Source organism: Lissotriton helveticus, chromosome 4_1 (genome assembly GCF_964261635.1).
Source record: "Lissotriton helveticus chromosome 4_1, aLisHel1.1, whole genome shotgun sequence".
Classification (NCBI taxonomy): domain Eukaryota; kingdom Metazoa; phylum Chordata; class Amphibia; order Caudata; family Salamandridae; genus Lissotriton; species Lissotriton helveticus.
The window spans coordinates 2,038,802,217-2,038,825,694 of record NC_136063.1 but is presented as its reverse complement, the minus strand read 5'-3'; the positions used below and the strand labels follow the sequence as shown (position 1 = coordinate 2,038,825,694).

The 23,478-nt window shown below is 40.5% G+C and overlaps 1 protein-coding gene across 1 annotated transcript in view; it reads right to left on the bottom strand.

Moving 5' to 3' along the window:
• The window catches only part of LONRF3 (LON peptidase N-terminal domain and ring finger 3), a 44,335-nt gene that overhangs the window by 3,886 nt on the left and 16,971 nt on the right, over positions 1-23,478 (bottom strand). Inside the window, exons 8-11 of the mRNA XM_078688676.1 lie at positions 19,039-19,160; positions 14,824-14,982; positions 11,098-11,260; positions 8,739-8,888 (exon numbers count right to left, since the gene is read on the bottom strand). Of these exons, the coding sequence (XP_078544802.1) occupies positions 8,739-8,888; positions 11,098-11,260; positions 14,824-14,982; positions 19,039-19,160 (594 nt within the window). The remainder of the gene's footprint in view (positions 1-8,738; positions 8,889-11,097; positions 11,261-14,823; positions 14,983-19,038; positions 19,161-23,478) is intronic.

Here is a 23,478-nt window from a genome sequence, read left to right as displayed (position 1 = left end):
TACATTTCTAAACGTGGCATCTTTACAACTTTTCAAAGCAGACAAAGGAAGAACTAAGGACGAAAAAGTTACTTACCTGTAACTACAGTTCAAAAGTACTGTTATCCTTCATAGATTCGCATGATTGAAGTATCTCCTGAAGTCACGTTAGGAACCCACGATGGCCAATGGAAGTACAGTATGATACCAATACAACAATTACTATTGAAAACAAATGGACAAGTATAAGTAGGCCATCTCTAGCCCATCCATCTCATTATTCCCCACATGCATCAAGGTAGGCTTTTGCGATTCCTTAATTGCGATTATTGAGGAATCGCAAAAGCCTATGCATGTAAGACTCGCTAAAAAAATAGCGATTCCTACAAATTCCTTAATTGGGATTCGAAAATTGAGATTTGCAATTAAGGAATGAATGGAAATTGCATGCGCAATTTGCGAGTACCTAATGTGCATGCAATTTCAAGGGTGCCAAAAGGACACCCTGTTGCACCCCTAAAATTGTAATGTGCACCCATGTTGCGCACACACATGCCCTTGACACACATGCCCCAAGGGCATGTGTGTGTGTGTGTAACATGTAACTTTGAAAAATGCACTGTAGTGCATTTTTCAAAGATTTCGCAAATTACCGTCCCGTTTCATTTTATGGTAATTTGCGACCCCTAATAGCGAAATTGCAATTTTAAATTGCATCATGCATTGGATTTAAGGAATCGCAATTTGTGATTCCTTAAATGCAATCGCAATTTAAGCAATCGCAAATTCTGGAATTCCTTAAATTGCGATTTTTGCATTTGGGATGATGCATCCCAAATGCAAAAATACTGGTCACAAAGGGGCAGATTCTGAGAATCTGCCCATTAGCGACCGGTTTTTCGTTTGATGCATGGGGCCCTATGAGGTCTGAACTTTAGCCTAGGATGTGGATATGTTCAGGGTTCCAACCCTTCTCAGACGCTCCAACTGCCACATTCTCATAATTTGTTAGCAATTATGCATTAACCTCATTAACAGGGGTGGGGAGGGCTTATAAAAGATACTAATGCTGCAGAATGAAGTTACAGAAAAATAACGTTTTCCTCTACACCACTGTATCGTTCATAGATTCACATGCTTGAATTATAATTACCAAAGCAGCATCTTATTTTCTTTATGCAGGAAATAGGGATTACTTTACTGAAAACGGTTACGAAGCACTGCATGAACAATGCAGTTTCAGTTCATGACTTGACATCCCAACAGTAATGCATTTTGAGGATGTGGGTCAAAGATCAGATCGCTGCTTTGCAGATGACTTGTAAGGTACACATGCAAACAGCACCATGGTCGCCACCATGACTCTTTATGAGTGAGGTCCCATCCAACATTTCAAATATCTGCCGGCTTTTATATGGATATATAAAATTCATGCAGTGATCCAGCTCAAAATTATCTACTTAGACAGAAGGATGCCTTGGTTAGTGTTTCCATGAGAAACAAACAACTGGTCAGTTCTTCTAAAGTCTTTTGTATTTTTCAGATATAATTTTACCCATCTTTAGATATCAAGTGATGTGTAGCGCTTTCTCTGCAGCTGTAGGCGGTTGAGGAAAAAAGGTTGGTGGATGTACTTTTTCATTTAGATGGAAAGTTGTTGGAACTTTAAACCGTGGCTTAATGGAAGAAGATACGTTTTTCTAACAAGGGTGTAAAAAACAATTCTACCTGAAAGTCTGGACACGACAACCTGCTTATGTAGGTTTGGCATTTGGCATTCTCTGGCATCGCAAACCGTTTAAGTTGCAGCTTGCCCCATCGTTTGAAGATCCAATCTGACTGATTGCTGTATATTTCCCATTCATGGATATCCACGTGCTTTCTGCTGAGTGCATCTGTTGTCTCATTCTGTAAATACAGAACTGGTTTTATGGATAGGATGATGAGGTGTTTTAATCCCACCGCCACAGTCCTTACTGTTATCCTGAATCACAGTGAGAAGCTTTTTGTATCCTTTCTTGCGATGGATACACTTTTAGCTGATTTGAAGAGATGTTTGCCCTTAAAACAATATTTTCTGTATTAGCACTAGGAGAGACTCGATGTTCAGTGTGAGCCCCAATTTTGATTAGCAGGTCCTTATTTAAGATAGTGCAGAAACTGTTTGCTGAGGCAATGGTGCTTTGATAAGCCAGCTGTAGAGGTGCAGATATATTATTCTCCCTTGACAAGGCAAGTAAACCGCTACTTGAGCCACACGTTTTATGAACCCCCTGGGTACTGACTTCAGAAGTGATTTCAACTGGTAGTGATGTCCATCTACTATGAAGCTGTGGTATCTCCAGTGCTTATGATGGATCAGCAGAATGAAATATGCATCTTCTATATCAGGCTTCTCCAAAGTCGGTCCTGGATCCATGGCAGATTTTTAAGCAACTACATTTATCTGAACGGGGATATGCTAAAGATCTGGCATGGATCCGGCCCTCCAGGACCTACCTTGTAGCACCCTGTTCTATATATACTGATGCCATATAATCATTCTTGTTTATCGATTGCAGTGGGTAACATTTTGAGAGTTTGCCTTTTTACAACCTTATTTAATGCTCGGAAATCCATGATGGCCACCACTCCCCGTTCTTTTTGCAGATAAGTAGGTAACTTGAATAAAATACCAGATTTTTCGGTTTCTGCTACTGGTCATATAGAATTTCTGAGGAGCAGTGCCTCCAAGTAGTCATGCTTCTCTTTGATGGGAGGTGCATTTGGCAACATCAATGTAAATTGTTTTGTGTCTATTACTTCAGGTCACCATCCATCTGATGTTATAGTTTACCATGCGGGTAAATACAACTTCACCTTTCCTGTCATTGGCATGAACGATGATGAAGGTGGGCTGCTCTGGCTATCAGATTCTTCATATTCTGTCATGGCCCTTGTTTGCTGACAGGCCTCTACTCTTACTTTGTTGTTTGTTTCCTATTTGCCTCTTTACATAATCCCTGTCTGTAGGGAGGATAAATGGATGAAGTCCCGAGCTTGTAAGACCTTTGCCCATATTATTGTCTTTTATAGAAAAAATAAGGTAGTCTTTTAAATAATTTTTAAGACGTTTGCTCTTCTGATATCAGTTTTAATTAACTGTAAGGCCTTATCAATATGCAATACATATAGCTGATGACCATTAAAGGCCATGTTGATGACGTTTGACTGCAACTCTAGTCAGAAGGTTGTGGAGCATATCCAGGAACATCGCCTGCAACTGCCCTGTTGCCATTTGAATAAAGGCAGTGTTGGATGACACTAGGGCTATATCTATGGGGGCAGCTGATGTGATTTCACTTTGTGGGAATTGGTTTTATTTGGTCTTTACAATCCTTTGGAAGTTTGTTGAGAAACAGTGATATGTCATTCCATATTTGTCAGTGATATCTTGACAGGACTGCACTTGCGTTGCCAATCTTTACTACTGTTGTGGTGAACACCACAATCCTCTTCCAATTGTATCCAGCCTTCTTTGTCTGTTGAAACCACACATGTAGTAGCTGGGTTACGTGAAGTCTGCCTTGCAGCCGAGATCATGGAGTTTGTATCGATCTGGTTCAGCAAGCACACAGGTGCTGTATAAGGTGCTTTGTATTTCTTTTCCAGGTTTGCTATTAGCTTGGCTCCTGTTCTGATTGCAACTAAGTCATTCTTCCTAAATATAATGAAGCACTGCAATTGTTCTGACTGATCTTCCATTTTCATCTTTGAAATCAAATCTATTTTTTTTCTTTACTGCTGCCACCAGCAAATTAGATTTTGGAGCGGGCCTACCCACTAAAATGTGAACGGTGTAAATGTCACCTGGTGGGGAGACCCTCGGAGCCAGATAACCAGATCTAGTGTTGACTGTTCTGTTCGCAAATAGACTTCCCAATTGGAATCTTGTTTATCCTCAAGAGTGGAGTCTGTGTCATGATTGGGGAAATCGTATTCTTCTTCATATTCTAACTCAGAAGGTATTTCATCCCTGTACCTCTTCTTGGCAATTCCGTTGGTTCTTCATGAGAAATATTTATCTGATGTGGCAGGTTGTTTCATTGCACGTCAGTGGTCTAAGTTTCAAGTCTAGAGGCGAATCATGAAGGGGGCCATGGGTCTATTTGGCAGAAATCCTCTATAAAGGTCTAGCATTGTATTTTTCATAACTTGGAAAATTTCCGAAGGGTACTCCTACAATTTGAAAGATAGAAGTGTGTGGAATCTGCATTTTGTGCGAGACACCAGAGTAGCATGGCTCTAGGCAGTCATACGAGTCTTCTATGTTGTCATTACCTTGAGCTTTCTGGAACAAAATGTATGTCCAAGTCAAGTGGCCTTTCTATTTGGGAGGCCGATCTGACATAACATCATTAGTGTAGTTTAGGTCTCTGTCACAGTGCTCATCAGAGATCCTGTCAGTATGAGCAGGAGACCGTTCTGAATCATCTAGGAACTGTTCTGGTGATTTTGCTGTAATTGTCTTTGGGGTACCAACTGAAAAAAGGGTAACAGAGGTAATCAGCATCTGAGGCAAAGCAGTGGTGATTGTAGTGACATGTAAAACTGCAGATAATGTTGTCACTGCCACTATTAGTGATGACGTGGATGATGTGATAGATTTTATCCTCTGGACGGTAGAAGCCAGTGTGTCTGTCGACAGAGGCCCCTGCCTCATTGTTGAAGCCTTCATCAAAGATGGTTTGGTGATCGACGACAAATTTCGTCGACAGAGGTGGTTTATTCGTTGACAATGCCTTTGTTAAAAGCATTGGTTTCCTCATCATTAACGTTTTTGCCAACGATGATGATGGCAGTGTTTTTTCATTGATAAGATGATTTCTTGAGTGACAGTGCAGACTTTGGGGAATGAGTCGTAGTCAACAGTTGTTTCGTCAACACAGAGTAATCTCTCATCGACTAACATTTATAATGATGGAACTATTGGTGACAACGACACCAACACTTTAAAAGTTTGGTAATGTCTCTAATGAAATTTTTTTCAGTCAATGGAGTATAATTCATAGTTGCAGATGATGGAGGCACTGACCTTGAATTCTTTTTCACCTGCAAAACGACTGACATCACAGGTGGAACTTCACTATGACCAAAAATCTGTTCACTCGAGGTATGCACAGAGGGTCTTTTTGTGGGAGAAAGACTGGGTTCTGAAGTAGACCCAGTAGCTTCCCTAGATCCAAAGTCTTAATGTTTGCAATTTTTAGAATTCAGAGAGCTTTGTTTCTGAAGACCTGGTGATTTGTCACTGAGTAGACATAGAACGCTACCCTCTCAGTGTTTCAAGGTTTTGGAGTTAAAGCTGCAGATATCTGGTAATGCTTGTATGTGTGACCAGATTGCAGAAAGCAATAAATACATTTAGTTTGTAGGTCACCCATGTATACCTTTTTCGATACACAGTGCCACATAACCTGTAGAGTGTCCATGGCTGAGAGAATTCTTCGATGGTTTATTCACCATAATAAAAAAAACGAAACTTCAAGCTTTCAGAAAAATGAAGTAGTCATAGTCTTTGACAATTTCTTAGATGGGTTTCAGTCAAAAAATCCAGTGGAGAAAAGAAACTTAGTGGAATTAAAGGGATTTCGACGGTTATTTGATCACCCTGAGCTCCTCCACCTGACTGGCCGGAGCTCAGGTCATATAATGAGGTGGATGGGCTAGAGATTGTTTACATTGTTTGTCCACTTGTTATCAATGTTAATTGCTGTATTGATATACTGCTGTACAAACATTGGCTACTGGAGGTCTCAGCCTGATATTGAGAGATACTTCCTGTAGCATAGGCTCTTTCATGGATTCACAAGCTTGAACTATGTTTACCAGGTCATCACCACGTCTAGTCCATCACTCAATATTTGCATATTGGTAATGACAACATTTAGCAAGTGAAACCTCTTTGAGCTTGATTCACAAAAGGCGTTTATGGAGGACGTAAAGTAGTATGCCAGTAGTACTACTTTTATGTATTATAACATGAAATTCCCATACCCATGGTGGAGATCTCCACCTCCACCTCTCCTATCCTATCCTTTCTATAAGGAGATTTCTGCCCCAGTGGCAGCGATCTGCATTCTCGTAAGTGATGGGAAAATGTAACCATCTGTTAAAAAGTGGGTTGAGTTAAGGACAACTGAAGGAGTGGTTTAGGGAGGGACAGGCTACCACACATACACATAAAGGTATCACAATTGCCATTCACAAAAATTCTTCTAATTCTACTAGAGACCTGATGGTGACAAACAGGCTTAAATGTCATACAGCTCAGCCTTGGAGTAAGGCAAGTACCGCACATCGTCAACCACTAGTACTGCAACACCAAACATTGTAGGCAGGCTTTACAGTAAACACTACACCCCATAGGAAACAATAAAAGAAAATAAACTATTTAAATGAAATCAATAAACCACACACACGTACATATCCACAAAAAAAACGTTTTTATAGACACTCAGGGCCGCAAAAATGGACATGGACTGCCTATTCCTGATGCCTTATGAGGATTATGAATCCGAAACCGGTCCCAGGATGCTTGTTTCCGGTCCATGGAAGACATGGCTTGGCAGTTCGGACTGGACTGTTCCCATGAGGCACAGGGTCAGACTGATTTGCATATAGCCATGTCTGAAATGGGGTGGCTGAGTGGGCTAAAGAATGGTGTTGGATTAAACCTAGATCAGTTGACTGGGGGTGAGTGTTTGATTTGCTCAAACGCTCCGTTCATCATCCCCTTTTGTATCGCTTTGTTCGCCCTAAGTGTGGCAGGGTATGCTCAGACGTGAGTCCCTTGCTCACTTGGCCACTGGATTCAAGATTGCCTGGCTGATGAGGATTATGAATCCGAAACCGGTCCCAGGATGCTTGTTTCCGGTCCAGGGAAGACATGGCTTGGCAGTTCGGGCTGGGCTGTTCCCATGAGGCACAGGGTCAGACTGATTTGCATAATGGCCATGTCTGAACTGGGGTGGCTGAGTGGGCTAAAGAATGGTGATGGATTAAACCCAGATCAGTTGACTGGGGGTGAGTGTTTGATTTGCTCAAACGCTCCGTCCATCATCCCCTTTTGTATCGCTTTATTCTGGGAGTATTGTCTGGAAGACAAACGCAGAACCCACATCAATACTACCAGAAGGTATTTTCCCTAGCCAGGTGTTATTCAACTATGGAGTGTGGACAGGATCTCTGAGTATGGTAGGAAGAAGGTTACTACATTTGGCATGTTTTTTTTAAAGTGCTACCCACTCAAAACCTTAGCACCCTTAGCACACACAACAAGGTGATGGCCAGAGTGCAGACATTTTTTAAACACTCACCCCCAGTCAAGAGACGTGGGTTAAATCCATCGCTCTTTTGCTCATAATGTCACCCCAGTTTGGACCCAGCCATATGCATATCACTCTTGACCCTGCTCCCCATGTGAACAGGCCAGCCCGAACTGCGAGGGCAGGTCCTCTGTGGACCAGAAACAAGCATCCTGGGACCGGTTTTGGGGTATCAGCCCTCATCAGCCAGGTTAGCTTGAATCCAGTGGCCTAGTGAGCAAGGGACCCACGCCTGAACATACCCTTGGCCAATTGGGGCGAACCTAGAAAACACAACAAGATGATGGACGGAGTGCTGAAACTTTTCAAACACTCATCCCCACTCAAGAAATCTGGGTTAAATCCATTGTTGTTTTGCTCATCATGCCACCCCAGTTTGTGGCGGATTTAACCCAGATCTGTGACTAGGGGTAAATGTTTGATTTGTTCAGCATTTCGTCCAACATCTGTTCTTTTGGCGTGTTGAAATATAGACATTTTCGGTCCAACGCCACTTCCTCGTTAAGAGTCTCTCTCTGTCCCAGGACCGGCCACTCTTGTGCTTTAAGATGGCTGCGGTGCTTGGGACTTGTTTGGCAGAAGATTTAAACAGGTAGCATCTGACCGAGATCCCGTTGCACATCCAGTAAGAATTACATTCTTTAAACTCCAAAGATTGTAGCATATACAAGGATGAGGACCAAGCGTGCAGGCAGAAGTATACTACTGCTGCACTGAAATAAAAATCTCAAATGGCAATTTGTAACTAAAGGGAATTTTGCACTCATCGAGTCCAGGATTAAATGCATCAAATACGATTGCTGGAGTAGACAAAACAGAACGAATGCCAGAATGATGACACACATCTGTGATCACAAAGGGGGGTGGGGGTGCATGTGTTGGCCAGGGAGCTCAAAGGGCTTGCCCACCAGGGAGGGGTTAGGAACTGCTTTAAATCCATAAATTATAAATGAAAGTTAAGAATCTGCCGTACCAGTGGCAGTTTTCACGAGCGAGCATATTACAAAATGAATAAGATAACTAAAAGTCAGAAATGTTAGAAAATGCCAAAACCAACCTCGTGTGTATGCCAATACTCTGTTTTGGGTTTAAAGTTGCAAGATTTCTGTAATCTATGTTTTGTTGATTATTTAAAAAAAGCCTTTGTTATTTTCTGTCACTCATACTTTTTTAACACTAATCCAAAGTGAGGGGGCACAGCCACTAAAGTTGTTTTTCTCAAGCTTCAGAAATGAGGCGGCAAAGTACAGTTTTATTGGCTTAAATATAGTTTACCTTAAGGGTTTTCAATGGCACTATGTTACTGCGGGAAGGGGCTGGATTGGCTAAAAGGTATTCTTGACAGAATGTAATTTCAAATGTATAATAATCTCTGCTTAAAATAAGATGTACCTGTGGGTCAGGATCCTTTGATGGCATTGGACCAAAGTGACCAAGAATTCGACTCTTAAGTGCTTCTTTAAGTGAGTTGAACCATGTATAAGCCTGATCATAAACAGAGTCATGTAAAGCGAGAAGTTCAGCACAATCCATTCCTTGCACCTGAAAAAATATCAAATGAATGGTTAGTGTTGTCGCCAAGATTTCCTTAGGATTTTTAAAAATAGTAGTACTATCAAGTAATATTTACTAATCAAGATGTCTGGAATACAATAATCTGTGCATCAAAATTTTAAGTTCTTATTGACAACCACAAAAAAGATAAATACGTTGAAAATAACATTAACATACCTAATGAACACATAATCCAAATACCTACCTACACACACCAGAAATACGTGCAACATAAGAGTTATTTGTAGCAGATTTTTATGAACTATTATTTTTCCTCTCTATTGGAGTGTTTTTCAAAACTTTTTAACATCATTTTATTGAGATTTTAGTTTTTTTAACAGTACAAAAGCGATACAACGAACATTTCAAGAGCAGAGTACAAAAACGGAAGCCTGGCTCTAAAACTCTTGGATCCTCAAGCTGTAGCTGATGCAGTATGGTTTGCTGTTGGCTACAATAACATGGTGAAACGGAGTGCAACCAGAACCACAGTGAAAATGCATGTGAAGTATTGCAGTGTAAATAAAAGAAACAAAGTACAACAGTACTACGCAATGACAAACCTGGTTAAGTTATATATGCACAGGGAACTGAGGGCCAGTCACTGAAGGAATCTGAATACTTTGCATACCAAAGTCCATTTGTAACTAATCAGTAGGACCCCCCCCAAGGAAATAATGACCTGGTTTCCACAATAAAACACTATTGCCAATGTTTTGGTTTTCTCGTCAGATAATGGAAGATAACATGGGTTTCTTTAAAAGTGCTAAATTCCTGTACCATACAATTTACAATTATAACTTTGTGGTGATCCAAGGGCTTGGCGGGCCACTAATATGCCTATGGACATTTTTCAGTGTAGTGATATCTATTTCTGTACTGTCCCTAAGGGAAAAGATGTCACCAGCACAGGAGATAAAATAATACATCTCATTATACCTTGTCGCAGATAGCCTTACTCGGTCTGTAATCAAAACTTTAAACTGGGTCTTGTTAACCAACGGGTTTTGATTTGTCAACACACTAAGTCAGAGCACTCTCTGCAATTCTATGATGTATTGGGGATTTAGGCTTCATTGGAGTTATCACATCCAAGAACTGTAAGTTTCCAAATAGCGTAAAAGGGCAGTAACAATAATAAGTAGTTATATGGTAAACTGCACCATTTGTTTGGTTTCCAGGCACTGATAACATGGACTTATTATCCAACTCAATAGCACTCATTATATCGACCTCTGAAGGATGATAATATTCATGGGGTTTGAGCCTGTGACCTTCCCAAAATGAATGCATTTGTCCAATGCTAGCATGAAGAGTTTGTGAAACGTTGGGTGATCAAGGAAAGAAAAATGTAATATTGTGTTTCCACTGTATCAATCAATTAAGTTACTTTGAGTACTGTGTCTAGTTCTGTGGAAATATATACAAGAAGATAAAAAAAGGATTAGAAACAATCCAGTTGAGAATTACTGGAATGGTTCAAAGCCATCCCCAAAAAGATAATAGAGTTGTACTGGACTTAAATTTGAATCCAAAACATTGTATGAGATACAGAAACCTTTAAATGCAGCACAGACACTGAATGTGTTCAAGTAGTGGCACAGTTCCAGAAGAGCAACATAAAAAAGCATCATGAAAAAAAAAAACTTTCAAAAAGGGTGCAAAATGCATGAAAATGCCATTCAGCAGCCGGTGCTAGGGCAAAATCGGCAAAACAATTCACAATTGAGACAGAATCTAGGCTATTCTTTTTTTAGCAAAGTTTCCAACACTTCAGGGTAAATATCTAGTTTAGTGGTCCTGTTAATGCCATATCATTGTGAACATATTTCTTCTTCTAGAAAGAGGGCAACGTAGTGTTCGTTATGACATAATTAAAGTATTGAAAATGTACAGTGGTGATTAGATATTAATGCCATCTTTGAGAGTAGTGCTCTACTTGACAATGAACATCTTACAACTATCTGCAAGTATATCGCATGGCACAGGATGTGATGCCCAGAAGGTTGACATGGCCTCTAATTATAAAGCCTTCTGATCGTGTAATCAAATCTACAAATAACGTATAAAAGTCACAGTAAATGTATTACTTAAAAGTCTCTACTATATAGCTTTTATAATGATTTGAGCACATGGTCTTTCTGTTACATAAAGTTAGAGATATAGCTTATGGTTTTAAACGTCTTTTCACACCCACCTTCTTGTCTTCAATGTATTCAATATCTGCAGTATTATAGCCATCACGCTGGCTATGCTGTATTACTTTAAATCTCCTTTTCCCAATGCTGTCCACAACCGAGCGACCGTCACTGAAGAATTCTACATTTCTGATCTCCAGCATACAGCCATAATCTGCAAATCTATTGAAATGTAAAACAAATCAGAGGCATCAGTTGAATACATAATAATTGCAAGGTCACAGAATATTTAAAGCTGTAAAATTACAGCATAACATTTTAGGATTCGGTATGTGGCAAATATTGTATTTGTAGACTTGTCTTTACTTAGACGAACTTTCTAAAACGCTATTGAGAGTAGATGATTGCCACATAAGAAAACTGCGAGGTGTGAAGAAGTATCCAAAAGATTCATTCATAAAGTCACATGTTTGAATTGTTCCCCAATGTTAGGGAATATTCCAAGCATGTAAATCTATGAAAGATCCAACGATGGAGAACCCAAAGATTTCAGAGCAGAAGCATGAGGATACAAGTGAAGCATCACAACAGCATAGAAAGTGAGATTAAGAGTGAAACCCTGATATCAAGAATATTGGAAGAGAAAAACAATTGAATGTGAGTGGCAGCAATACTCGTGCATTCATTTACCTATCCACTCAAACTCTGTTCAGTGGGTTAAACACTTACTGCAGAGATCTGTGTGTAACTTACAAGCCACTAATCAATGACTTGTACATATTCTGTGAAGGATGGTACCTTGTATTGTTGTGCCTGTTCTGGGATGAAGGGTATCTTGAATTGCTGCTCCCTGAGCTATATATCTCTATGAAGCAGGAGGATTTGCACCGCTTCTACTGCTCTTCTACACCTTTTCAATGGAGAAGGGAAACTTGCACTGCTGCCTGATCTGTATCTGTTTTGACTGGGACAGAAGCTTTCCTTGTTGTTACACTACATTTGCATGTGTCCATAAAGGGAGGTGGCTTTCACTGCACTACTACTACTTGCAGTTTAACAAACGATAAAACACAATGTTGGCTTTAATGGGTGATGTGGGTCAAAGCCTGAACTTCCACAAAGTATGTCAACAGGGGTCCTTCGCGCTCAAATGTCTCTATGCCATGTGGCACCTTCAGCTAGTCTCGTAATTTTAACTAACACAGCTTTACATGGTAGCATATTTTAACCCTTACTTATAATGGGAATGCAAAACTCGAAATCCCATAAGATTATGCTATTTTGTTATGTTATTTTATTAGAAGGGCGTCGCATATTCCACAAGGTTGTCTTTGCATCAAGACAGACCATTAACATTAGCTACCAAATAAGCACATGTAAAATCATCATCTTTTATATAACAATGTTTTACAGGTGTTTCTAAAAATCATATGTCAATCTAAGAGATTATTCAAAAGCCTTCCACTACCTGGCTGCCTGCACAGAAAAGGACTGTCAACTTTAACGTTCACTTTTACACATAGGTTTCTCCAGTTTGGCCTTAGAATTTTGTCGCAACCATATATTTGGCATACACAGTTTATGGTATGTTGATTTGTACAGTGCATTAATCACCTGAGGGTATCCAGGCACTTGGCCCGGTGTATAGGTGTGTAGTCCCAGAGGTGCCTACACAAAAAGCCAGGTTTTCAGCTTCTTGTGGAACTCAAGAAGTGAGGAGTAGGTCTTGATGTGTTGATGGGGGTTGTTCCATATCTTGGGTACGATGTAGGAGAATGAGCTACCTCCAGTTTTGCTTTTGCGAATGCTGGATTGTGTGCGGGTGAGGCAGAGCGTAGGTGTCTGGTGGGTTTGTGAAAGTGTCTGCGGCTGTTCAGGTATTCTGGTCCTGTGTTGTGTAGGGCTTTGCAGATGTGTGTGAGAAGTTTGAATTGGCTGTGTTTGTGAATGGGGAGCAAGTGAAGCTTCTTGAAGCTTTCCTGATTGAGTGTTTCAGTAGAACGCGCAGTGTCAGGCAGAGACATATGAACACAATCCATTTCTCTATCATTAACCAATGTACCTAGTCCAAGAAAGGATACGTTGTCGGCTCTGGAGATGGTGCCCTGTCATATTATGTATTAACTTAAGTTTGTCAATCAATGTATATAGCAGAACAGCATTAAAGTAACTCAGCCTGGATAACACTGTAGCATTGAACACCTTTTCTTACTTTGTTAGGGATTAAAAGGACACCTTGTTCTCAGTCTCATTATAAATAGAAAGCAAGTTGCCAATACTTTACGCAACCGCTGTGAAACAGTTCTTAAAGGTAACCTTGTCCTCCTGTTTGAGTCATGCAGGCAAATGATTATATTGTTAGCTAAATATAAAGGACGGACTGAATGACATAGTCATTTAGTAGATAAGGGCTTCTGTTTTGTGCAAAACCAAGCAGTTTTTGTTCCATTTCTAGTTTTAATTTTCTGCTTTGTCCTTGGAAGCAATGAAAGTTTAAGTAGTAGAAAATGTGAAAATTGCCTTCCAAGTGCAATGTTGTTTGGGTCACATCAGGATCCTAATGGATAGATATTTAAACTTACAATGAGGCATGCTAATCAGAAGCACTTCCCCCCAAAATTAATTAGGGTTAAAGGAAACTCACTGCAGAAGAAATACCAACTGGGCATCTATGCTACTGATACCCCATGCAGCTCCATGCCTCCAGTGGAAATGTCCACAGCATGAGATACAGAAATGTTCTGCAGAGGCACAGACCAAACCTCTGTGTTGTCGCTCAATCCTGTGACTTCCTGAGCCATAAGTGCAGCACCTCTGTGGTATGCACTCTCACTCAAGCTGGTGCAACACAGGTAGCAAGGGCAGCAGGTACTTGGTTTGGAATCTTCGTATGCCAGCCTTCTCGCTTATTTAGCAGCCAATCACCCATCTGTTCGACCCAGGACACTTCAATTTAATGCTCAGCCATTCGCATCCTTTATGCTCCGAATTTTATGTCCATTAACAAATCTCTCCCTAAAATTGTAATGTTATCTTCTTTAAATTCCCATTTACACTGTTAAAATAACTATCTAGAGAGAGTACTTGAGAAGCGCTACAGACTAACATGAGTATTACCCACCAGTTCGAGGTTTTCAACAATCTTAGAAATTGACATGGACTGCGTCTAATTTAGGGGGAAGTATCTTGCAGATCGCAAGAATTCTGAGACGTCTCCTTCATACAGATTAAAAAAGTAGGTGCAAGAAAAGATCGCCACTTGAGCCCATTCGGAGTAAGAATTGTATTAGGGGGTGGTGGGGGGGGGGAATTTTGCAGTTTTTTTTACTCATTTGGACTAGTCCTCACAGTGCAACACCTCCGACAACATCAAGAGATTAATATCAATATAAAGTGAGAGCTGCTTTCCATAATCTTCCCCTATTAATAGTAACTTAAAGGAGGCTTTATTGAAATCTAGGTTCTTGAGCCCATTTGCGAGCAGAGTAAATTCCAACACAGTATCACAATTGCTTAATTCTACTCTCTAACCTGTCCGTTAATACCTAGATGCTGCAAAATCCAAACCACTTTGAGAAATTACAATGAAATGTCATTGCTCCAATAAATAAATGGGTGGAATCTTGATTCTTCTGGAGGAAATTGTATTTTTTTATTGAACACATGCCACTGCAGTAAACACTTGCAGCAGTCTCCTTCACAGTAAGTATTAAATATGGCTTTTTTCAGAAAACTTTGGCACCGAAAAAAACTCATCAAATAGTGAATAATGGAAAAGCACTCACCCTTTCACAGCGTCGCTAATACACATCCCAAACTGCTTGGTGCCAGTCTCCATGCATCTTCGAATCATTAGCCGGTAACAGGGTTCAAATATGTGCAGTGGGCATGGCACAGTGGGGTAGGCCATCGTGCAGACAAATATAGGCACATTTGTATTTAAGCTTTAAAAAAATATAAAAATAAATATCTCAGTACCTATACATCCACTATCACATCAAACTACAAATGTGGTACCATTTCACAAGTAAATATTAAATTTCGACATTATGTACTTTCTACACTTCTATTTTAGAAGACTGACACCAACAAAGCCAGTTATAAAAAAGGAAGACAAGCAGACTAAATAAATAGTATACTCCCATGTCATTTATATATTCTTTCCACTTTAACTTCTGTTTTGTAACTCTAGAAATACTTTTTTTCACATTCTCTTTATTGGTGTACACCAGAATGTATCAGGACTACAGTCTCTACAAGATAGACAAGTGACAACTAGTCTGCATGCCCTGGACTCGGATGCAAAAAGTTACAACCATCTAATACCATTTCTCCATGAGAGGTATAGTTGTTGAATTCAAGAACACTGAACAGCTTCTCCTCCGTGCAGGATTCCGAAACACTGTATACAAGAGAAATCTCTTTTTATACAATCACCATATCTTAACCAATGCCCACCCCAGGGAAATTAGACGGGGTTTTTTTGCGCACATAAGTGACTTTCTAAACAGTATTTTAGATTGACTATGCCTAATTAAAATAAAGATATTGTTCTTCCATTTAGTTTTCCATTTATAAAGAAAAAATATCCCTATCTTGTACTTTTGAACGAGGGAAAAAGTAATAAAATAGAGGCATAGGCACAGAGAGCCCTTAACTAAAGTAAGGAAAACATCTATAATATGCATTTAAGTCTGCAAGAATCCCATGAGGCACAGCTTGTGAGAGTTGTACTTCAGCTCATCTTGATGTTCTGCACTAAAGTCAAACCAGAACTCATGACCTGGTCCCCTGATTCCTGGAGAGGGAGGCTGTTCATGAATCAGCAAGGATACCTATGATGGAGACCAGTATTATATGCAAGTAGCTTCTTCGCATTGTAGAATCCTTGCTAACATTTATAACTGAGTAGAATAACAAGCTCACTACTTATAAGAGGGGCCAACAATAAGAGGCCACACCCAAGGATGAGCTCAGAAGGATTTGCTCTAGCCAGACTGAATAGTGATACTTGTTCTACTTGAGCATCTAGTCTTGCATCTGAGTTTACACAGTAATGTTTGGCAAAATATTCTCCATGTTGCAGCCTTGTATTTTTTTTAAACTAGAATATTTATTAACAAGGGAGATACAACTGCTTTTAATATCTTGGAATGTGTATTAGATCCACCTTGAAGCGTCTTATTAACTTTCTGATATTTTATGGAAATCACATGTTCATGATGAAACTGAATAAATACTTTCTGATCTGAAACAATCAAGGCTATTAATCAAAGATCATTCTCTCCTGGACACTTTACATAAGAAATGTTCGAGTACAGTTTATTATGCTTCTTTATAGTGCCCCTCCCCTTGGAAGGTTCCCTTCGATGGTTAGCTTAGGCTTGCTTTTAAAAGGTCCAATAATGGACTTGTTGTTCTTGCTAATGATAATGATGACAGTGCTTATACCTGGATGTAGACAAATGTTTTTTCCTTTTTAAGCCAATCGGCTTAGAGATGAGGTATCATTTTAAGCATCTTGCAATCAATATGGGAGCCAAACAACGTAGTATTGTAGAAAGGATAGACTCACAATATTTTGCTGTGCATCAGGACTGAGACCTGCAAGGCACACCCATGCAGATCTTTCTGAGACATAAGTTGTGGCTGAAATCATATGCTGCAAAAACTCAACATCTGCCGAAGTTCCAATATTTTGGTTAGCCACCAGCTTAACTTCGTAAGTACTTCCAAAAAAAATCAGAATTATCTTCAGAAGGAAGACAATCTACAAAATGAGGGTACACTGTAGTGAGTGATCACATCTTCCTTACACGGCTCAAGGGCCTGCTGCTCTTAATGTATCAGAGATGTTCCAAAACCATTCTTCCCCACTGCATCCAGTTTAATTTTTCTTTTTCTGGGAGTACTGTGTTGAGATCATATGCTAGAATCTTTTCTTAGCTGTCAATAGAATAATTGAATCTGGAAGATGATAACTTCTAACTAAAGATGGTTCATGCTAAGGGTCCCTGTATATTTTGAAAAGACGATGATGAGTGGTGGATTAATGAGTTGCTGGGGTTTCAAAAATATTCATGACTGGCTGCAGAATTCCTGGAACAAGGAGCATCAACTGACATACGTGGTGTACGGTTTCAAATATTATGGAAGAGATACCTTGCACAGTTTCAAAAGCTATGCCTAGCTTTGTACTTCCTCTAGCTAAAAGCTCCTGAAAAGTAATAACATAATCTACTGGTGTCACCATGGTTGTGGACCTACAAAGAAAGCATGTATGGATCTTTCACTTGTTTCTTTCTCGCACACTGTGGGTATTTTACAAACGCAAAGGCACCTGTCAAAAGCCTGGGAGTCTCAAAACTGAAGAAAATAATGTCCAAAAGCTATGAATGTGTCCTTATGCAACGTAACTGCTGCTTTTTTGGTACCATTCTGCCAGACTCTAAATCATGCCCACATTTATTAAAACAATCATTTTAATCAAAATTGTGAAGATGCTTGTGTTCAAGGATCCTGACTTGAAGTGCAGTAAGATATACTGAAACCCCACTGCCTCGAGTTCTGGCTCGTAGAATACCTAGGACAAGCTGCAGTATGAAACGCAGTGTGCAGTTTCTCTTCTGACATTAGTTATGGGCTCTCTGTGTAAATGCAGCTATTTTCTTTAATTTTCTCTTTCTCAAAAAAGTGAAACTGCAGTATTTTTCTTTAAAAATGTAAAAATAAACAAATAATATTTTTCAGATTAATTTGGCATATTGCAGTCGAGAATGCTTATTAGAAAGGCACCTATGTGTACAGAAAAATAAAAAAGTGTCTCATTTCATAGGTATACAAATTGTTGAAGGATTGGCGAGATTTGTATTTAGAGAGATTTATCTTGTATGAATGATTCTGGAAGCCCACAGGGACGCAGCGATATTCAGAGTTGGTGAATTTCAGCACGGATCCTACCATGGAGAAATGCTAAATGGAGTCTAAGTCAACATAGATAAATTAGACACTTTGGTAGCTGATAAGAGCTGGGATGATTGTACTACATACACTGAAACAGGCCCGATTTTCAAGGGCCAGGTATAATGTAACATTTATAACTATGTGAAGTAGTACTATAGAAGTACTAATTTGTGTACTCATCAATACCTTTGTAAGGCGAGCCAAAAATGTTCAAACTCCATACTTGTAAAAGTTCATAGAGGGCAAAGTTATCTCTCTTTATACTAATTGTAGATTCATATTTCCCAAATATTCACATTGTATATGTTTTGGGGTCAATTTGCAAAGGCATTTAAATGCATGTGAAATAATACCAGAGGTATAATGCTCCACATACTCATAAATGGCTTTGTGAACACCCCCATGCATTCCATGTTTCAAAGATGAAAGAAGCAATAAATGCCGTACTTAGGAGACCATACTGATGAATAAAACTGCGAAGTACGAAATTCTTTGCTATTCACGTTCCGAGCACTGATGACATTGGGGGGAATACTGTGACACGTTTACAAAGCCATTGTATCCGCATTTATTTTTGCACTCAGGGAAATCTTCTAGTATAATTTGGTACCATTTACCAATATATTATTACCTTCATCTCATCCCTAATATGCTTACACTAAACCGTAGACATTTTCACTCAGTGCCCAACTTCTTGCTTACACACTGAATGTGCACCCAAAATACATTTTAAATAGAAAATATTTTACAGCACGTACATTACAATAGGGCAATGGTGTATTCTGCAATACGCTTTTCAGTAACACATTTAATTTGCTAAATTGCTTTCATGTACGACTAGTTATTACACCTAGCTAACTAGGTTCTTTAATAGCACTCCCAGAAAAGGCCTAGCAGCCTCCTACCACCATTCACAGCATGAATGCATGTTACAGAAATGTGAAGTATTTTGATTAACAAGTTGTCAGTCCCTCCACAAACCATGTATATTATATCACAGTTTTAAAAAGACCAATCTGAATTTGTAGCTTACTTACTTTGAAAGCTCTGCAACTTCCTCTTCATAAACCTTTCGTCTTTCAAAGAGCTCATCTGGCAAGTATTTGGCAATCAGCTCTTCCATCAATTCAGTTTTACAGTATTTTCTCAATGCGAGGTACTGGAACAAGAAAGCAAAACCCTCATATAACACTTAAAATTATTTTTTTTTTAAAGAAAGATCTGGTGACACAATGAGGAACTCAGAATAACCCTTTGTGTATTTAAATGTTCTCACTATAGGTTATGTATACTCAATAAAAATGGTTATTTACTTATACTCCTGGTTCTGCATCATATGAATCTTCACTGAAGTAATAAATTACAGAATAATTTGCCGCTGCGAACGTGATACTTCGTATCAATACATTTGCCCACACATTACCAGCAAAGACAAGATTTTTCTGAACTTTAGATCGACAAATTCCCAAAAACTCAGCCTTGAGACTTCACTGCAGCACCAACAGTGCAAAATTGTGAGTACTTGTCTAACACTGAGGGAAAAGTTCAGGCTGACAGGCTTACATTGAAGAGGGGTGGTAAATAGCCTTCAAGACTCCTGGAGCTTCCACTACTCACATTACTTTGTACTGGCAGCTGCATCAAAGAGATAGTTCTTTCTGAGGTACGCTAAAGAGCATATGATAAACTATGAAGCAGTTACTGTTTCGAATGGCCTAGTCGAACCAAGGGAGAAGTTAAAGCCTTTTACAACTTTAATAATATTCCCATGTTTCAGAACCAGGATTATAAATAGGTAATCATTTATTCTGCATAGTAAAATCTTTATTGATTGTCATAAATGCTAGATTAGAGTAGAGAACTGGAAATCATCCCTCTCTTGGCAGTAACGCCTAGTGAAAGTATTTATTAATTTATTTTATTTATTTGCTAAGTTTTATATAGCGCTGGCTAGATCCAGAGGTATCAGAGCGCTTTACATGAGGATCAACAAGTTACCGGTTACATAGTTACATAGCGAGTTACAGGTTACATAGCCAAGTATAGACATAGGAGAAAAAAAAACATTAATTACACAATAATGTGAGTTATTAGCGCTTACACATGTCTTATGCAGAGGGAAAAGGTAGGGGAGGAATGGTGAACAGGGGTAAGGGAAGCAGGTAGGAAACACAGAGGGGAGGCGAGGAAAACAATCTCCGATGTCCGACTGGGTAGGTGATGGACGAGAGATGAACCAAAGCCAAACTCCTCTTTAGCTGCATAGATCACAGCTCCACCGGGCATCGGTCAAGGTTACTCGGGCACCGAGGTAAGTACAGACAGTTAGGTTTCCGCCCAGGGGGCATCGTCAAAGTTCCATCGGGAGCACCGGTCACGGTGTTGCTGGGGAACTCCCGCTTCATCCTCCTGCTCTCCCCCAGCTCAAGGGTCACATAGTGATGTAGCTACCCGGACAGAGGTCAGCTGCCATTAAAGCCTCCTTGCCTCCAACAGGAACTGGGGTCTCAGAGCTCTCAGAGGGCGGAGGTGGAGATCGCTGGTGGTGGCATAGGAGAAATACCCTGGTGGTGGTTGCTAAGGGGTCATATCTCTGAGAGGGGTGTTTTGTATACAGAGGGATGGTGTGCAGCTGCTGCAAATGTCTAAAGTACCTCCCAGTCACGGACTCCGGAGTAACGCAGGAGGACCTATGCGGAGTCTACGCGGCAGCGGGGCCCTCGGCCGCGCCCGCTTCGTCATGCTACCATTGCACCCACGATCCGGCGGGCTTGATGTGAGGACGGAGGGGGCCGCTCACCGCTAGTCCGGTGCCCTCGGCCGGTCATGTCCATAGCCGAGATCCGATGGGGGAAGGGCCACAACCCGGGTCTCAGCCGCACTGTCTCGCGTCCCTGAAACTGCGGTTTTCTCCGGAGGGCACTGAATGTTTGTTGGGCTCCCGGATCATGTCCCACAAAAATTTCACAGGCCACTGGCAGGTTTTTCGGCAGCTAGAAGGCAGGATATTTGGCGCTCGTGGCGGAGCCGAGCTGGAGAAGCATCCGCTCACGTCGCCATCTTACGACGCAATAGTCTCCGGGTGAATGTTCTGCACATGTCTGTGAGTGGAACATTTCTAAGCTGTTCTGTGGCAGCTACTTTTCACGTAGTGGAATGGGCCCTTGTTTTTTTTCAAAGAGATTTACAAGCTAATCGGTAACATATGAATATGCAGGACACAAACCACTAACCAGTAGATTGTTTGGATGTAGCTAGATCCTGCTGAATATGCGCATAGTTAATAAATAACTGTCTGGTTTTACTAAGTGTCTTAGTGTTGCATTAGCCTTCTTGCATCTAAAGAGTGAAGGGAACATTCTGCGGTCATGAGTGAATTAGGAAACAAGGCACGGTAATGGACTGATTAATGTGGGATTCTGACACATCCTTGGCGAGAAAAGATGGGGATGTTTTCATTACCACTCTGAGTAAAATACTGTGTAAAGTTCCACAGGAGACAGAGCTTGGATTTTGCTAATGATATGTGCAGATGTTATTGCTACTATAAATTTGTTTTCCAGGAAATATGCTGTAAGGTAACCTTGTGAATAGTCTCAAACGGAGGGCCTATTCATTTAGATAAGATTAGATTGAGTTCCACTGGAGGAGAAGGAATTCTATTTAGAGGAACACCTTCTAAACAGTCTTTGGTCACAGACATTTTGAAGGACGCTTGGTTTGGAGTATTTCAAATGGCCGTATTTCAAGCAAGGTGTATTTTCATATATGAAAACTGTAGTTTGGATTGTGCCAACTGCAAGAGGTATGGAACGATGACTTCCTTGTGACAGGTAATTGGGTTATGGGCCTTGTTCTGGCACCATATGTGGAATCATTTCAATTTAAGCGGACAGCAGGTCCTTGTGGATGGTTGCTTTGCCTTCCTTAGAATGACCATGTATATGTAGGGGCCAGATTTAAATGATCATATTGCCTGTCTGATTTCAGGAGCCAGACTGCCAAATTCAGTGACATCAAATCCAGATGTTGAAACTGCCCGCGGCCTGGTCAGTATGTTTGGTCTCCATGGCAACTGCGTGTGTGTATGATAGGAATCTGCAATAAATCTGGGTACCATTGCTGTTGAAGCTAGGCTGAGGCTATGCGTATCACTGTCATTCGAGACAGTGGCACTTCAAAGGTGCAGATGGAATCAGTGAGACTTAAGGAAAGGCAAGCAATAATGTCCTGCTCCAACTCATCTAAAAGGGTATTGCCCAAAGCGTCTGGCTCTGGAACTCTGGGTGCAAAGTCTTGGAATTTTCAGTTTTAAGCTAATGTGAAACGATCTGGTAATGGAGTTGCTAACTCTTTTAAGATCACCGTCCAAAACCGACTTGGGACTTTCTTCGTTGAAGTGGCTCAGAAAGTCTACCTGTCAATTCTGCATGCTGTGGATGTGCACTGCCTTTAATGTGGGACTTCTGGTTACTGCCCACTGTCAAATCTTCTGCGCCGCCAGCAATAATGGTCTCGATCTTGGGCCTCCTTTCTTGTTAGGTAGCGCCTGGTCGTTATATTTTCTGTCTGAATGAGAATGATTTTCATCATCAGAGACAGAAGAAAAGCCTTGAGAGCTAAAAGCACAGTTCTCAACTTCAAGTAGTTGATAAAAGCTCTCCTTCTCTGATCAATCACCTGGTACGGACAGTTTTACTAGATAAGCTTCCAATCCCATAAGAGATGCATCTGTGACAATCGTCTGCAACTGCGTTTCTTGTTGAAGTGAAACTTATTCAAAATCGCCTATTTTGCACCACGAGAGGGAGCGCTATGCTGTAATCACTAGCTAGAGCTTGGTGTCCCAGTTGTCATGTCTATGCAACCACTAATTATCTAGTCACTACTGCAAGGGTCTGTTATGCAGTTTTACATTCTGGACCAAGGTAATGCAGGAAGCTACAGAACCGAGAAGGGACGGAATCTGCGGAGCTGTTGAACTGCTCTCCTGCGAAGAGATTATTTTTGCTTTTACTGTGTCTATGGTTCCCCTTAACTAGGATAGAATTTGAAAAGGTGCAAGTACTGATTTCAGATGAGTGACCTGGAGGCCTAGTTTGCAAAGCAATAGTGATGTCCTGATGCCTTGCTTCACCCCAATGGACTGTAGCCTGTCTTCTAGATATGGATAGACAAATTTCCTTGAGTGTTGTGGGTGAGAGGCTACCATGGACATGGATTTTGAAAATGATCACAGGGCTACAGCAAGAACTATTTTGAGTGATCATGGAGGCAACAACTCTGGGTGGGCACACAGACTTTGCACAAGTGAGAAAGGGTCTCTCCATCTTGAATTTTTTAGGTGCACTGTGGTGATTGTTTGCAGTAGGGCAAACAGGAACTGCTGAAATGTGGGTTGGGTTGCCCCTGGGAGCTATTGTCATGTGGGTTAGGGAGTAGCCAAGAGTCACTCCCACTCACTAACTGGTGTCACC